The 18,598-nt window shown below is 43.9% G+C and overlaps 1 protein-coding gene across 1 annotated transcript in view; it reads right to left on the bottom strand.

Annotated features, from left to right (window-relative positions):
- SV2C (synaptic vesicle glycoprotein 2C) overlaps nucleotides 1-18,598 on the bottom strand; it is a 215,910-nt gene that overhangs the window by 116,250 nt on the left and 81,062 nt on the right. The window contains exon 3 of the mRNA XM_004010196.6: nucleotides 182-362. Coding sequence (XP_004010245.1) covers nucleotides 182-362 — 181 coding nt within the window. The remainder of the gene's footprint in view (nucleotides 1-181; nucleotides 363-18,598) is intronic.

Raw genomic sequence — 18,598 nt, 5'->3', positions numbered from 1 at the left:
TGATAATTATATTTCTAAGAACCAGCATTATGGCTCCTAGGCTGACACAAAGATGGGAAAGGAAATGCATTAAGGGATAATTTTTTGGTAATGAGAGCCTCCAGAGTGGAAAACATATACATTATGTCTTTATGTAGAATAAACACATTACTACAAAATCCGAAAGAGAAAAAAACCTTACCCGAATCCAGAAAGCAAGCGACAGAAGAGAAAGAAGCCGTAACCTTGGACAAACGAAGACAGGAAGGCAAAGAATCCGTTGATAGACATGCAAATCAGAAGGGACTGCTTCCGTCCCACTTTGTCTGCCAGGCCTCCCCAGAAGAATGCCCCCACCATCATGCCGAGGTACACTATGCTGCCTGCAACACACAGAAAACAAGGAGACACGTCAGAGCGGGCAGGAACGAAGCTCGGAGCAGCAAGTGAACGAGCGACAGGAGACGTTCTAGAATTCTGCGTGGGGGACGCTCCTTTACAAATAGATTCTCCAGGATCCGTGAGTCCGATTTCAAGTTGGAAAACAAGCTCTGGGGGTTTCCGCGCGCTGCCATGGGCGACGGCAAGGGCGGAAGATGAGAACGCCACGTTCTCCCCAGCCTTGTGGGGAGGGGCACCCCCAGTGGGCAGGCCTAAGGAGTCCCCATAGAGAACAGCCCCGCAATTTGATTCACGGCTGTGTCACCTTTGGTCCAAATGCCCAGCTTAGCACCACAGCAAGGCCAAGATGGGAGACTGAGTCAAGGGCTCCCAGGTCAAAGTGGATCCTCAAGCCTGCGCTGCAGCAGATGACCTGGGCCACAGCCAGACTCCTAGGAAACTTCTAGAAGATTTCAAGGGTTCTTTCTCTCTGGTTCTCCTGAAAACCCTGGCCCTTCCTTGAAAGGAAGGGATGTTAGAGAAGATAAGTTTACAAGAGTTAATCTCAAAATGGTCTCTCCCAAATCCTGCTCAGAAAAGAAAAACTTTTTCTTGGCGTCAGGAGCTAAGGCAGAAGGAAGATCGCTGTTTATGGTTTGGGGGTGTTCAACTCACCATGGTTGGCTCTGCTTTCATAAAGGAAACAAATGGAAAAATCAAGAGTTAAATAGATGCCCCTCTTGGTATCACTGAGTAAACAGCTGAATTTTCCAATTCACTTGCTTCTTCTGAAAAACCAAGCCCTCATAAACTCTGTCCAGAGTCTTTCACAGGATGATATAATATTAGGTATGGCAAATGTTATTTTTTGGAAGGTTTCCAAAAGGGTATGCAAGGTCTAGGGGAAATGGCATAATTAATAAATGAGAGTTTTGGCTTTACAAAAGCTGCCCACTACATCTTTTACTCAATTCCGCTTCTTTCCTTTGCTTCACCAAAGCACCATTCGACTAGTCCCTTCTCAAACAAGTTTTTAAGGTGCCCAACAGCACCTAGGTTACAAGCTGAGAAAACACTACCTTATTTATTGCTTTAGGTTAGTTAGGGAAATATCCTCCTTAAACATTCACAGGAATTCATTTGCTAACAGTTAATAAATTAATATGAGACCCAGAAGGAGAGCACTTGGCAAAGTCTGGTGAGCCCACATCAATGACATGCAGACGCTGCTCTGCAGATAGACGAATCTAGACAGCTACAGGGAAGGTGAATGTTGGACCAATTATACAATAAGATGCTGGGGTGCTGAAAGGAGATGGGCGAATATCCTTTGCCTGGGCAGGGATGGCCTACTTTTCTCTGTACTATGTGGCTGACCATAAAAAGACCATCGTCCTCAATAAAGAGATTACCCATATCATGAGGCCCAATGCATGTGGAGAAGGCAACTTAAAGAATGCGTCAGCACAAGGCACAGGGATCCCCAGAGCAGATTCAACCCAGGAAAATGAATACGGGGCATATCTCTTACTTACAGCCTAAGAGGCTTGAATTTGCCACTCGTGCCTCTCAGAAGACTAATCAGTAAGCTAAGCTGCTTGACGGACTTCCCAGGTGGTGCTCGAATGAAAGAACCTGCTTGCCAGTGCAGGAGACATAAGAGACGCGGGTTCGATCCCTGGGTTGGGAAGATCCCCTGGAGGAGGTCATGGCAACGCACTCCAGTATTCTTGCCTGGAGAATCCCATGGACAGAGGAGCCTGGCAGGCTACAGTCCATAGGGTCGCAAAGAGTTGAATGTGACTAAAGTGACTTAGCACGCATGCATGCAAGCTGCTTGATAATAATGTCTGTCTTTAGAAATGCCTACAGGTCAGAAAGTGAGCTGCATCAACCAGGAGCAGCCCGTGGCTGTTGCCATCTAAAGACTTGGGACTCTTTCTTGTAACTCTGGCCCCAAGAACAAAAAATGGCCACTGGCACTTGTGGAACCCTTACCAGTTCTAAACTTTTGCATGAATTAACTTACATAATCCTCTCTACCCTTTGAGGTGAGTACTATGGGAACACCATTCATTGCTGGGAAGCTGATGTACAGGGACATTAATGATCTAACCACAGAGAAGTGAGTGCTGCCTACATCCCAGTCCGTCTCTTTGTACAACGTGGTGATGATTCCTTTAACCCTCCTGGCTGCCCTCCTGGGAAAATATCCCAGTTTGTCCAGGCTCTTGTGTGGAGGTAACATCTAAAATTGAACGTGGTACCTCAAAAGTCTCAGAGGTGCCTTTTCCCTGGATGCCACCCTCATAGAATTAGAGTTAAGCCTTGGGTAGTGGAAAATGACAGATGGGAGCTTGGGGGACATGCTGCTTCGTCCCACCCGAGTATGTGACCTGGGATGCACTGCTTACTCTCAGGTACTCCAGATGGGTACATCCCCGACCCTTGGTGGGGGAGGTAAGGGACTTGATGCTGCCAATAGCTGGGTGATGCTAGAGCAAAAAGGAAAATCCAAGTTCTTGCTACGAAGAGCAGCGCAGGCATGCTAAGTCACTTCAGTCATATTCAACTCTTTGCAATCCCATGAACTGCAGCCCTCCAGGCTCCTCTGTTCCTGGGATTCTCCAGGCAAGAATATTGGAGTGGGTTGCCATTTCCTCCTCCAGAGGAATCTTCCTGATCCAGGGATGGAACCTGCATCTCTTATGTCTCCAGCACTGGCAGGCAGGTTCTTTACCACTAGTGCCTCCTGGGAAGCCCAAAATGAGTAGGCTCCTGCGCCATGCTCCGAAGGAGCTGTAACCCGCTCGCTTTTCCAGTGCAGGATGGATGATGGTCCTGCTGGGCGGGTCTCCATGTCCTGTCATCCCCTTCTGGGCCATCCCTTGCAGCTGCATCTTCCCTAAACCAGATTATAGCGTTACATAGTGATGGTCCTAGCATTTTCAGGGCTCACAATCGGATGCTACATTTCTCTGCTCAGCAGGAGTGCAAGGACACAGCCCCACCTGGGAGCTTTTTAAACCTCAGGGGTAGTAAAGGCTAAGAGCTCATTCCTGCGAAGGAGATAGCTTAGTGACTTGACAAGGGACAGGAAATCCTCATTTACTATTAGCACCCTGTACTTAAGCCCCTTGCAAATAAAATTTAAAGATAATACTTATGAGAGATTTTAATATATAAAAAGAAAAATGGCCCATTTTTCAATTCCCCCAGATATCTATCTATATATATTTTTTTAACTCAAATATGCCCCATGGCCAATAATTCAAACCACACAGAAAATTATAAAACGAAAATAAAAGTCTTCTTCTCCCTAATCCTTGATCCTCTTCCCAAAGGTAACCATTAGTAATTTATTTCCAATTCTTCCAGAAAGCTCATACATATAAATATACAAAATGGATATCCTGTAGGAATTGTTTGTTAAATATAGGTCTTCTTCCCCCCCCCCCACCCACCGCCAACTCCCATGCAGCATTTATCATATCTAGTCTTTCTTAAAAATCTTTCAGATTTTTAAGCTTAAGCAAACCAGAAATAAATCTCTGTCAGGATTTTAATTACTTCTTCAAAACACATTTCATGTATTTCAGAAGAGCATTCACTATCAGCTAGTAGGGGAAAAACAGACAGTTATTTCTCCATCTCTATTATTTCTATGCCTAAAATAAATACACCCAGTTTCCCTAAATGAGAGGCTATTCAATCCAATTTTAAAGGATTTACAGAGTGCACCCACTATGTATGACTTTTCTAGAAGGCTAGAAATACATGGATTTATAAGTCATGATCCTTGACCTTAGGGAAGGAAAACTTGGCAAATCTTCCTCTGATGCCTACTCTAAGCCAGGAGAGAAAAGAGACAGTTTCACATCCATTATTTCACAGAACTGCCCTCCCCACCCCCGTCCCCAAGCTCACTGCCCAGGGCCAGTACAGAGAGGGGCACCCGGAGCAAGACCGTCCACAGCCTCCTGAGGACACACGGCCAGACAGAAAGTGCCCTCAGGAACCGGGCTGGAGGCCCTGAACTCCGTGTTTACTTCATCGAGATGGCTTAAGGAGCTTGTAATTCAGTGAGGGAGACCCAGGCCCATTACCCAGTGAGCCCCGCTGTGAGGCGTGTGTTCCAGGGGGAGGGGTGACTGGGGCAGAGGGGCGGGGGGTGGCCACTAATTCTGACTGTGGCCTCTGAAAAGGTTTTGCTGAGAACAGAACATCTGAGAGGACTCTGAAGGATAAGAAAAATTTCAACATGGTATTAAATTCCTCCAACAAGTGACAAGTTTAGAGGAAAAAAAAAATAGCATCTCAATCTGACTTTGACTAAAAATACGTTTCAGATCCAAACATAATAATAATCTTTGGTGTCTACACTGGATTACTACTGGTAATTAGACCAACTGTAGCTAGACTTCCACTGGGCACGCTACAGACAGGATGACGCCTACCCAACAGTTTATTCCAGACAGGCAGCACAACTAGGAGAATCATGTTTCAATCATGTGATCTAACTAAAGCCAAAACCTCTGAATATTAGCAAAGGCACTCACTTGAGGGGGAGAGGTGTGAATAAGGGTGGAACGGCTCTGGATGGCTGCCTCGCCTTCATGACCCCACTTGTCTTCACCGTGCTGAGACAGGGAGCCCTTGAAAACTGAGAGGCGGGATAAGCTCTCAACATGGACCAGCCTTCCCTGGCCACCGCTTCTCATGAGGCTACCGACAGAATGTAAAAGTATTTTAGTCCATTTTACAGGTGGGGGCACTGAGGCTGAGAGAGGCCAGCAGTTGAATTCAGGTCTGCCAGATCCTTGTTCCCCGGAGTGTGATCTCTGGATCAACAGCACTGGCACCCCGGGGTCGGGGGGGAACTTGCTAGAAATGCAGACTTTCAGGCTCCACTCTGGACCTACAGGCTCAGGACCTGAATCTGACTAAGGTTCCCGCGTGACCTGTGTGCACTTGAGAATCTGAAGGCGCTTTTTAGACTGCTGTGCTTTCCATTGAAACATATAACCTCTCTAATACTTTTTTTAACTTAAAGTTTGTATTTCTCTAATACATATCTGAGCAGGGGAGATGCAGACCCCAGAATATTTAATTCCAAAGACACAGAACAAGCGAGATCTTCCTACATGAGCTGGAGAGGTCCTAAGGGTGAGCGGAGAGTCTGTGCCTCTCCTAGGCCCTGCTTTCTTTATAGAAGCTAGAGCAGACCTGCAATGTAGAGAGAGGCCAGGCTGCAATTCTCAGATCCTTTCCTGAATCTGATGAAGACTTTCATTCAGCTGGGCTGTCAGGAGGTTGAACTTGGCCTGAGAAATAAATATAATCTGAAACTCACTCCCCTCCCATCGCAGTGGGGGCTCAGGACATCCTTAGCTGGCCAGCCTCTTGGTCCAGGTTTCTCAGAAGACAGAAAGAGGCTTCAAGCATCACCTCCCCATTAAGGGATTTTCTAACATGGGAGCTGATTCCACTTTATTTAATCATACCCTCATTTCCCCCAACAAATATCACATTTCCATTTCTGTCTCTTTGCTAAGCTGCTTTTGATTCTTTCTGACAGTCCCTAAGGGGCACACATCTTTTCCCCCAGTACCATTTAATCCACATTTAAATGAAACAGAACAATTTTAAGAAATGGAATAGAGTGGTTTTTCTCATAATAATTTTAGCCATTAGTTTAAAAAAATTATTTTAAGCACTTCAGTTATCTATGGCTAATGCATTACCCTATAATTCATTCCACCATTTATTTATAGATTGATTTTCAATAAAAAAATTTTGTGATAGTGTTCTGAATTCAGTGATAAATAATCTCCATGGGGCAATGCTCACACTCACCTTTTATAAGGGGATTTTCTTAGGTTAAAACAAAATTATAAGTCAAAGTAAAACAAAAATAAATCTTTAACAGTAACAATGACAGTTCTAGAGATAGTTATTAAAATGAATAATATAACATCACTCATCATATTCACAGGATTAAGGGAAAATGAGTTACTCCTTAAATTATTCTCATTATTTTTCAGACGCTACACAAGAGGAAGGTGCATTTATTGTCCCAAGGATAGGATTTTCTACTCTCAGCTTGTGTTATACCCATAGTAGACACCCACTTAGCCAATTCTTACTTAACCAACACAACGGATTAACAAACCCACCCACAACACACTGAGAATTATTCCCCATCTTCCTTCTTCTTCCAATAAATGCTTTAGGTTTACTGTTTTAAACCCAACCTTTATGTGAGTTCTGCTGTTATTAGTTATGAATCCAATTAAATAGCAGTCACATAAATAATGAGAGATGAGTGTGAAAGGAATGGGAGCTACTCCTATGAAACTAACTTAAGAAAGACATGGGGAAGATGGGGTGCAAAAGTAAATATTCATTTAATACACTTATTAAATGTATTAAATAAACATCTTTATATTAAATATTTGTTAATGAAATATATTAAATTATATTAAATAAAATTTATTAAACAAATGTGAGCAATCCAACTCAGACTGAGAAAAATCATAAAGATGAAAGATTCTGTGCTTAGACAGAGGCATATTAAAGAAGTTAAAACTGAAAATCAAAGCCACTTGATGGTTATAGAGATACAGGAAAGACAAGGGGGTACTTCATTTCAAAGATACGTACTCAAAGGGCACCTTTGCTCCTGCACCTGAAGATGGTTGAATGAGTACAAGCCCATGTGTTAGAGTATTTAAGTCCCTGTGTTGATCTGCATGGTTTTTTGCTTTACCAACTTTTCCACTAATTGAGCAATTACCAGTCTGAATTTAATTAGGCAGTGGGATGTCTACCTTGCCTCAGAGGACCCCTGAAGACAGGCTTTGTGCATCAAGAAATCAGGGTTGCATAGCCTTGAAAGAGGCGACAATTACCTACTATGTGGTTTATCGCATCACTGAGGGCAACACTGAAAGAGCATCTCCTTAAGGTCAGTTCCAGAACTCACAACCTTCCTTAATTTTATTGAAGATTCCTCTTTTTTTCACTGTGTACTGGAAAAATCCCTGGAATGACAGCCAAGATCTTCAGGACTAGTTCCAGTCTCCCTAGAACTAGCTGTAAGCTGTTAGGCTAATCTTTCAGCTTCCTACATGTCAAATGGTAGGTGGCGGTCAGCCCTGTAAAGCTGAACCAGGCTCTCTTCTGTCTGGGGGAGCAGGGCACTTCTCTGCCTTGCTGGTCTCTTATGCACCCTCCCCTCCCACCCACTGATGCGGGAGCTCTCAAGGCTGCTGCCCTGTGCTCCTCCTCCAGGGCCCCCAGAATGGTGGGTTATGAGTGTGGCCGACCCTTGGCCAGACCACACCGTAGCCCATCAAAGGCTGACTCCAGGCACCACTGTGCCTCCCACTGTGGGTTTGCTCCCACTCAATTCAAAGAAGGCTGATATTTAATCTTCAACTACAGCTTGCTATTTCTGATTATTACTGGTTTCAAATTCTGCTTTTGAATTAGAAATGATAACATAAAATCGCCAGTTCAGGACCTATTCTATTGGATTCTTCCCCTGGATGTGCTGAGAAGTGGACCCATTATTAAAGCAATGGGGGGTTGAAATGGGGGAAGCAGAAAAACTGCTTTTGTTGTTGTTTAACCAAATGCAATACTCATCTTTAACCCGCTACTATTTACCACTCTGAACTCTGGGTCAGGCAGCAAAGAATGAAGAGGCCAGGCCCTTGAAACATAAGGACTAGATCTGAATTTTCGCTCTACTCTTTACTAGATATTTGATCCTGGGTAAGTTTCTTTCTTTCTTTTTCTCTATGTGTCTCAATTTTCTGCTCTGTATAATGGAATTAATAACAGTACCTCCCCACACACTGTTTTTGAGAGATTAAATGGGTTAAAGCACTAAGAACTATGTGAAACACAGCTGTTCAGTAAAAAACAACAACTAATATCACTGCAGATGGTGACTGCAGCCATAAAATTAAAAAACGCTTACTCCTTGGAAGAAAAGTTAAGAGCAACCTAGATAGCATATTCAAAAGCAGAGACATTACTTTGCCGACTAAGGTCCGTCTAGTCAAGGCTATGGTTTTTCCAGTGGTCATGTATGGATGTGAGAGTTGAACTGTGAAGGCTGAGTGCCGAAGAATTGATGGGTTTGAACTGTGGTGTTGGAGAAGACTCTTGAGAGTCCCTTGGACTGCAAGGAGATCCAACCAGTCCATTCTGAAGGAGACCAACCCTGGGATTTCTTTGGAAGGAATGATGCTGAAGCTGAAACTCCAGTATTTTGGCCACCTCATGCGAAGAGTTGACTCATTGGAAAAGACTTTGATGCTGGGAGGGATTGAGGGCAGGAGAAGAAGGGGACGGCAGAGGATGAGATGGCTGGATGGCATCACTGACTCGATGGATGCGAATCTGAGTGAACTCTGGGAGTTGGTGATGGACAGGGAGGCCTGGCGTGCTGTGATTCATGGGGTTGCAAAGAGTCGGACATGACTGAGCGACTGAACTGAACTGAATATAACACTTGGTCTGAGGAAGAGAGCTAAAAGGGGAGAATAAAATGGTGATGGAAAAGAGACAAGAGGAAAAAGGGGAGGGGCTCTGGGGTGATGTAGAAAGTAATGTGATGTTCTGAATAGAAGCCAACTGAAACAGCTCTGGAAATGTGAGCTAATTTTTTTCAGTTTCAAAGACTGATTCTTCTGCATCTTGAGATTATTTAAATAAATAATCAATAGTCTTCTCCTAAATCCAACCCCTGACTTTTCCCAATCACTACTATTTTTAGTAGCCATAGGTAAGAACCATTGACACATTCAAATGCATCTGTGGATTTTCAGAAAATCAAATAAAAGTAAAGGAAGTAATAATATCAAAGGCATATGGACAAATAAAAAACTCTTTCTAATTTGCAATAGAGAAACATTTGCAACAAAAGTCAGCTCACCTTTGCCAGAAGGAACTGTAAATATCAGATGCAGACTACAGTGCATTTCTGACTTTTACATTTGGAAAGTCTGACATTTAAGTCCGTTGGTCCAGGCAGACTGATGTAACTGCTTGTATGGGCAGGTAATTCCATATCAAGCATTATTATCACTTATTACTTAAGTCCACCTGGGCACTAAGCATCCTCTGAAGGCCCAAAGACACTGGCACTGAATTCAGTGAGCCGAATGCAGAAGGGGAGTCTTGACGTGGACGACCAACCTACTTTGTAATATTTTTCCTCAAATGGCCAGGATAGAGCACGTCCACGGGATAGGGAAAGAAGTCTTTAAATAATTTTGCATGGAAAAAATCATTTGCATATATGGCTCTGCAGAAAAAAGGACAACAGCATCCCCCTTGGTATTCAAAGCAATAAAGAAACAGGTCTCGGGGGTTAACCTGTGGTGCACCGTGAATATCACACATCAGTTTCACACCAGTGGGATCCCTGTCGGGCTTTCCTGGTGGCTCAGTGGTAAAGAACCCGCCTGCCAGTAGCAGGTTTGATTCCTGGCCTGGGAAGATCCCCTGGGAAAGGAAATGGCAACCCTCTCCAGTATTCTCGCTTGGACAGTCCCACAGACAGAGAAGCCTGACAGGCTACAGTCCACTGGGTCGCAAAAGAGTCGGACACGACTTAGTGACAACAACAATGGGATCCCTATCTCCACAAACGTCCTCCACTCCTAGGCCTGTGCTGAGGGAGCAAGGTGGTAACTGACTAAGTCCTTTCATGGATCACTAGGCCAACCAATGGAGCAGAGGATCACTGGTCCACAGCTCTTAGTTGAGCTCCTGTGAAAAGCCAGACATCCTGCAGGGTATGAGGGAAGGGGAGGGCAGAGGACAGGGCTGCAAACAGGGAAGGGACTAGGCCCCCCCTTCTCGGGAGCTCAACTCACAACCTCGTGCAGTGGTTCCAGACCATGGCTGCACATCAGATTATCTGGGTGATTTAAGGGAAAGAACACTGATGCCCAGGCCACACCTGGAGATTCTGGTTCTGGGATAGAACTCAGGCAACAGTACTTTTAAAACAAACTTTCGCAACTATTCTAATATAAAGCCTGGGCTTTGAATCTTTGGTTTCCTGGGAACTGAAAAATCTGAAAAAAATTAATTACCATTAAATGAAACACATGCTATAATTAAGGTGAGTACATTCTGCTTAAGGGGGAAAAAGGAGAGACTTAATTAATTCCAGGGAATCTGGAAAACTCCCCATAGAAAGTCATGGTGGATCATGCTAAGTTCTGAACAACGAATAAAAATTCTCCAAGTAAGAGAGGAGAGTTCCAGGAAAGGGAGGAAGACTGAGTTCAAAGACCTGGAGATGTATCATAGCACCACAGACAAAAGGGCCTCTAACTGGTTCAGGCTGGATAGGCTGCAGAGTTCATGTGCAAGGGTGACAGTGGTGGAAGATGGGACCAGAAGGCAGGTTGAAGGCCATCCAAAAAGTCAGCCTTTATCCTCTGGGAAACTAAAAAACAGACTGGACATCATCCCTGCCTGAAAAGATCATTTCGATAGCCCTATGGAGTATAAACTACAGGGGTAAGGACAGAGGGGTGGCGGTGGGGAGGGCAAGGGAAGGACGAAGAAGGAAAAGTCCGGACCAGGGTGAGGCAATCAAGCCCTGAGATGCCCTGAGCACAAACTTTAAGGAAGCACTCACCCTCAAGTGCTAACTCTACATCTGCACAACCCTGAGAGTGAGTGCTTCCTTAAATTTGTGCTCTAGACACCTTACTTTCCTTACCCTGGTCCTGGGCCTGGCCCTGGAAAGAAACCAGCTGTTGCAATATTACTGAGAGGTAGCCCAGGGAAGGAATGAAGGTAGCCTGATCTAAGGCTGCGGCATGGCAGACTCAGAGAAGTGGGGCAAGGCTTGAGGTACTATTAGTTGTCAGAGCCCACAGTTCCTGGAATTTGAGGGGTGAGGCAAGGAAGAGTGGGAGCTGACACTGAGGAGTTTGCCTTGGGACGAGTCACGGTAAAATGAATGAAGAGGAGGGGGAAGGCCTGACACAGCTTCACATTTTAAACACATGAGGAAGAGCTTCGTATCAGTAACTCTTACTATGTTATAGCAACAAGGCAGAACAGGGCGGGCAGTACAGGTATCACCAGCAAATCCATAAAGTAATGATCAATGTAATTGATAATCAGGATATATTAATACTTCATGAAGGAAGCAGGGCTTGAGTTGAGCTTCAGAAGAACACCCAGGAAGAATGTGACTCAGAGGATGGGCAGAGTGGCATGTCTGCTTATGCTCAGATATACAACAGTGAGGGGGGAGGCCCGGAGTGGGAGAACAGCATGAGCGGGTCAGAAGGTGAGCAGAGTATGCAGCCTGGTTACAGTGGACAGGCTGGGCATGTGGAGAAGAACAATTAAACTGGGTAAGTAAGGGAAAATCCTTAAACAGCAAGTCAAAGCAATTTTAATTAATAACATAGACAAATGCTTCCCTGGTGGCTCAGTGGTAAAGAATCTGTCTGACATTTTTCACAGAACTGGAACAAAAAAAAGTCTCACAATTCATACGGAAACACAAAAGGCTGTGACTAGCCAAAGCAATGTTGAAAAAGAAGAATGGAACTGGAGGATTCAACCTTCCTGATTTCAGACTATCCTACAAAGCTACAGTCATCAAGACAGTATGGTACTGGCATAAAAGCAGAAATATAAACCAATGAAACAAGCTAGAAAGCTCAGAGATAAACCCACGCATCTGTGAGCACCTTATTTTTGATAAAGTAGGCGAGAATATACAATGGGGCAAAGACAGCCTCTTCAAGAAGTACTGCTGGGATAACTGGACAGCTACACATGAAAGAATCAAATTAGAACACTTCCTAACACCACACACAAAGATAAACTCAAAATGGATTAAAGACCTAAATGTAAGACAAGAAACTTAACTAAAACTCTTAGAGAAAAATATAGGCAGAAAACACTATAACATAAATCATAGCAAGATCTCTATGACCCACCTCCTAGAGTAATGGAAATAAAAACAAAAATAAATAAGTAGGACCTAATTAAACGTAAAAGGTTTTGCACAGCAAAGGAAACTATAAACAAGGTGAAAAGACAACCCTCATAGTGGGAGAAAATAATAGTAAATGAAGCAACCGACAAAAGATTAATTTTCAAAATATACAAGCAGCTCATATAAGTCAGTATCAGAAAAACTAACAACCCAATCAAAAAGTGGGAACAAGACCTAAACAGACATTTCTCCAAAGAAGATAGACAAATGGCTAATAAACACATGAAAAGATGCTCAATATCGCTCATAATTAGAGAAATGCAAATCAAAACTACAATGAGGTATCACCTTGTAAAGGTCAGAACGGACATCATCAAAAAGTCTAAAAACAAATTCTGAAAAGAGTGTGGAGAAAAGGGAATCTTCCTACACCGTTGGTGGGAATATAAATTGATACAGCCACTATGGAAGACAGTGTGGAGATTCCTTAAAAGACTAGGAATAAAATCACCATCAGTTCAGTTCAGTCGCTCAGTCGTGTCCGACTCTTTGCGACCCCATGAATCACAGCACGCCAGGCCTCCCTGTCCATCACCAACTCCTGGAGTTCACTCAGACTCACGTCCATCGAGTCGGTGATGCCATCCAGCCATCTCATCCTCTGCCGTCCCCTTCTCCTCCTGCCCCCAATCCCTCCCAGCATCAGGGTCTTTTCCAATGAGTCAACTCTTCGCATGAGGTGGCCAAAGTACTGAAGTTTCAGCTTCAGCATCAGTCCTTCCAAAGAAATCCCAGGGCTGATCTCCTTCAGAATGGACTGGTTGGATCTCCTTGCAGTCCAAGGGACTCTCAAGAGTCTTCTCCAACACCACAGTTCAAAAGCATCAATTGAAAAAAAAGTTCAAAACACCATATGACCCAGCAGTTCCACTACTAGGCATATACCCTGAGGAAACCAAAACTGAAAAAGACACGTATACCCCAGTGTTCTCTGCAGCACTATTTACAATAGCTGGACATGGAAGCAACCTAGATGTCCATCAATGGATGAATGGATAAGGAAGCTGTGGTACATATACACAATGGAATATTATCCAGCCATAAAAAGGAATGCATGTGAGTCAGTTCTAATGAGGTAGATGAACCTGGAGCCTATCATACAGAGTAAGTAAGTCAGAAAGTGAAAGTGTTAGTCACTCAGTCATGTCCAACTCTTTGCAACCCCATAAAGTGTAGCCCACCTGCCAGGCTCCTCTGCCCGTGGAATTTTCCAGGCAAGAATACTGGAGTGGGTGGCCATTCCCTTCTCCAGGAGATCTTCCTGACCCAGGGACTGAACCTGGGTCTTCTGCATTGCAGGCAAATTCTTTACTGTCTGACCCACCAGGGAAGTCAGAAAGAAAAAAACAAATACCACATACTAATGCCTATATATGGAATCTAGAAAGATGGTCCTGATAAAATTATTTGTAGGGCAACAATGGAAACACAGACATAGAGAACAGACTTATGGACATGGGGGTGGGGGAGGAAGGAGAGGGTAGAATATATGGAGAGAGTAACATGGAAACACATATTACCATATGTAAACTAGATAGCCAAGGGAATTTGCTGAATGACTCAGGGAACTCAAACTGGGGCTCTGTATCAACCTAGAGGGGTGGGGAGGGAGAGAGGAGGGAGGGGATATATGTATATCTATGGCTGATTCATGTTGATGTATGGCAGAAACCAACACAATACTGTAAAGCAATTATCCTTTAATTAAAAATAAATAAATTTAAAAGAAAAATAAAGAAATGCATGTCCTCATCTGCCTGCCAGTGCAAGAGATGTGGGTGGGGAAGGTCCCCTGGAGAGGAAAATGACAACCCACTCCAGTATACTTGCCTGGAAAATCCCACTGACAGAGGCGTCTGGCAGGCTACAGTCCATGGGGGTGCAAAGACTTGGACACAGCTGAGCACAATACAACAGTAACGTAGACAAGGGGAGCCACTGATGGTTGGTTCTTCAGTGAGGAATTGATGCCATCAAAGTATCAATACTAGTAGGAAATTACTAGGATGCTTAAGAGCAGGATGGCTCTATCTAAAGGGCCAAACAGTAACCGTTTTAGACCTTGCAGGCGATATATGCTGTGTTTCAACTACTCAACTCTGTCGTCACAGCACAAAAGCAGCCATAGATATCACGTAAGCGAATGGGCAGGGTCGTGTTCCCATAAAACTATTGACAGAAACAGGGGAAGGGCCAGAGTCAGCCTACGGGCTGTAGCGGGCAGATGCCTGTTTTGAGGAAAAGTTTTCCTGTAGCCATGCCGGGAGCTCAGAAAAGCCGGGAGCCTGTCTTGGAAGAGGTCGCCGGTGGTCCCTGAAGGGGCCGTCTCCGTGCAGCGGTGATGACAGAGCAGAGGACAGGAAGCCAGAGCCGGGGGACGGTGAGGACACAGAGGCTGCAGGAGAAGCCAGTGCCGGTCACAGGGGCAGAGGGCACAGCCACGCTGGCCGGGGAGAAACACTAGGAGAAACACACCAGGGTGGACAGTGGCGAAGAGGGGCAGAGGAAAGCAGCCACACGCACACAGGGACACAACTGCCCTGAGACCACGAACAGAACAGAGAACGGGAAAGGGCTTCCGCTACCAAGAAGTGGGCTGATGCTACCCGGTGTCTTATTTCCAGAAGGTCCATGAACACAGGCTTACGAGAAATTCATTAGTCTCAACTTTAGGCATAACTGCAGCAGTAAAAGGATTTTTTTGAGGCCTGCCTCTTGAACATCAGCACACTGAACAAATAAAACACAAAAATCCAAAAGGAACCGGTGTTTTAGAGGAACAGAACAAGAAAGTAATTTTGAACGGATGTCCCTTATTACATCTTTTGATATTTTAAGCAACAGAAAGGCCTGAAAGAGAAGGACTCCTGAAGTTGATCTCAGGCCATTTCTGGACCCTGGGGATATGACTGTGCATGGCAGGAAAATAGGTCTGAAAATGGACTCAAAGATTGCACTGTGCTTAATCAATATTGATGAACGTGATTACATAAGTCCTCCAAAACTCTCTCCTGGAAAATTACACATACATTTTCTTTGTTGCTCTTGGTTTAAGTTTAGGTGGCAGATATGAAAATAAAAACCAGAATAGCTTGTAATTGACTCCAATAAAATCTAAAGGAAAAATTCAGTAGATGACTTCTGATGTTCCAACATGACCTTTTGTTTCCTCAAACAGGTAGGTACCTAAGCTGTCAGCCCAGGGACGTGAATGAATAAACACTGATTGGCCTTGGGCTAATGGATATTGGTCCTAATCCATTACTGCTGGTGAAGCAGAGGTGAATTCAGGACAGCACTTTCTGACATTTGAGATTTATTTTGTCATTAGGGATGAAACACCATACAAGGGCTCCTCAACCCAAACTGTCAGAAGGACACTTGGGTATCTCAGGGAAGGTCACCCAAATATTCAGGTGCTGATCCACAGTACTGAAGCTATTATTTACTGGCAGATTATTCTTATTATTATTATAAATGATTTATGTTTAGCATGAGCAGTCGGCCATCTGCTTCTCAAATTAGGAGGGAAAAATATGTGATCACTTTGAGAGTAAGAAAAAAGTAGGACTTTTAGTCAATTACTATATTATGGTTCAAAAACAGAACAAAGTCAAAGAATGTTGAATCCGTTTTATTTTCTTCTCTAAGATAAGGCATGTTAAAAATTGACCTACCCCCATCCCTCAATCTCTCTTTTTAAATTAATTATTTTAATTGGAGACTAATTACTTTACAATATTGTGGTGGTTTCTGCCATCCATTGACATGAATCAGCGTACGTGTGTCCCCCTGTCCCGAACCCCCATCCCATCTCCCTCCCCATCCCACCCCTCAGGGTCATCCCAGTACACCGGCTTTGAGTGCCCTGTTTCATGCAACGAACTTGGACTGGTCATCTATTTCACATATGGTAATATACATGTTTCAATGCTATTCTCTCAGATCATCCCATCCTCACCTTCTCCCTCAGAGTCCAACAGTCTGTTCTTTATATCTGTGTCTCTTTTGCTGTCTCACATATAGGGTTATCATTACCATTTTTCTAAATTCCATATTTAAACACCTCATAGTCATTCTTCTCTTTGTACCCTTGTCCATCTAACTTTCCCTGAAATAACCTTCTCTTGCCTCTCATCCAAATCCTGTACCTTGCACTCTGCCTACACATTTTTTGCAAGGATGCCCCCAAGTAGTTTTCATGAGTAACTTCTGTATATTCTCACCCACATTCTGAATTGTATTCTTTTGTAAGTATTTCATGTGCATCAGTCTTATCTCTAGAACTAATCTGCAATTTGAGTCCTGCTAGGTATCAAATCTTCTAGCATCTCATTCTGAAACTCTGAGACTATATTGTTCTGCTGCTGCTGCTGCTGAGTCACCTCAGTCATGTCCGACTCTGTGCGACCCCATAGACAGCAGCCCATGAGGCTCCCCCGTCCCTGGATTCTCCAGGCAAGAACACTGGAGTGGGGTACCATTTCCTTCTCCAGTGCATGAAAGTGAAAAGTGAAAGTGAAGTCGCTCAGTCGTGTCAGACTCTTCACGATCCCATGGACTGCAGCCCACCAGGCTCCTCCATCCATGGGATTTTCCAGGCAAGAGTACTGGAGTGGGTTGCCTTTGCCTTCTCCTAGGCACTTTAAGTAATCAGCAAAATCTAGTTAATTTCATTTGAGTTTGCTGCTGCTGCTGCTGCTAAGTCGCTTCAGTCGTGTTCGACCCTGTGCAACCCCATAGATGGCAGCCCACCAGGCTCCCCCATCCCTGGGATTCTCCAGGCAAGAACACTGGAGTGGGTTGCCATTTCCTTCTCCAAGTAAAAAGTGAAAGTGAAGTCGCTCAGTTGCGTCCGACTCTTAGCGACCCCATGGACTGCAGCCTACCAGGCTCCTCCATCCATGGGATTTTCCAGGCAAGAGTACTGGAGTGGGGTGCCATTGCCATTTGAGTTTAACATAGGTTTCATTGAGAGCCAAGTGTCTCTCACATACAGTTGTGCAATTGATGGAACTAATGTAAATCTGAAATTCTAACCATAAGATCTTGAGTGTCCCAAGAAAATGTGGTAAATGGCATACTTGAGAGCTTTTCTGGAAGAGTGATCCCTAAATGTACATATAGAGAGCAGGTTTCATGAGAAAGTTTCCACTAGCCTATAATAAATGAGAAAAATTAGGAAAATAATATGTCTTTTTCATTCATTTATTCAACTTAAAGGAAAGTCATTTATTCTAAGCATAATCCATCCTGTTATTTTGATTGAACGTGTCTTTTGTTTTATGAAGTGGTATGAGCAGAATGAGTAATACGTGCTGTTGCAACTAGTTTTTTAAACGACCTTCTCTAGTAAAATGAAAAGTTGGTTTCTCTATGTCAATCCACCTATTTTAAATTTTACTTCAAAATCTAAAAGACAGGGAGCCACTAGTATAAAACTTGAAATAGTGAGAACAATATTTTGGACATATTGCACTCTGAAAAAAGGCTGGCAGAAGAAAATTAGTTTACTAAGCCAGGGCTCATGAAATGAATTTCTAACATGGAACAGAATAGGAAGGCGTCCGTTATACACATGAGATGATCGATCATACGAGGTGACCAAAAGTCCTCACCATTCCTCCCACCAGGAGGTGAAGTCTATGCTGCCTCTTCTTGATCCCGGGTAACCACTTGACCAACAGAATACGACAAGTTATGCTGTGTGACTTCCAATATCGGGTCATAAAGGTCATGTAGCTTCCATCTTGCTCACTAGAACACTCACTCTCGGACTTGTGAGGTACCATCTAAGAAGTCTGACTCCTTTGAGAATGCCATGCTGAAGCAGTCATAGGCAGGTGCCACCCTCCACAGACCCAGCTGAGCCCTGGCAGGATGGCAGCCATCTGGGACCCTCCAGAACAGTCCGTCTGCCAGCTAAACACCACTGAGTAACCTCTGATGGTACCACGAAGAACAGAAGGATCACCCCGCCAACCCCAGTCCAAATCCCTAACTTGTGAAAACATGAGATATAATAAAATGGGTTCTGTTTAAAGCTACTAAGTTTGGTAGTTTGTTACACAATAATAATACATATCTGGACTGGTATATTCCCATATCTAAAAAGTGTTTTAAAACACTTTAAAAAACATTTCATTCACTGAGAGATTATAAAGAGTATAGTATTAAGGATCATAA

Source organism: Ovis aries, chromosome 7, assembly GCF_016772045.2.
Source record: "Ovis aries strain OAR_USU_Benz2616 breed Rambouillet chromosome 7, ARS-UI_Ramb_v3.0, whole genome shotgun sequence".
NCBI classification, from domain to species: Eukaryota; Metazoa; Chordata; class Mammalia; order Artiodactyla; family Bovidae; genus Ovis; species Ovis aries.
The sequence above is the reverse complement of the archived record's forward strand: the minus strand, read 5'-3'. Positions and strand labels throughout refer to the sequence as shown.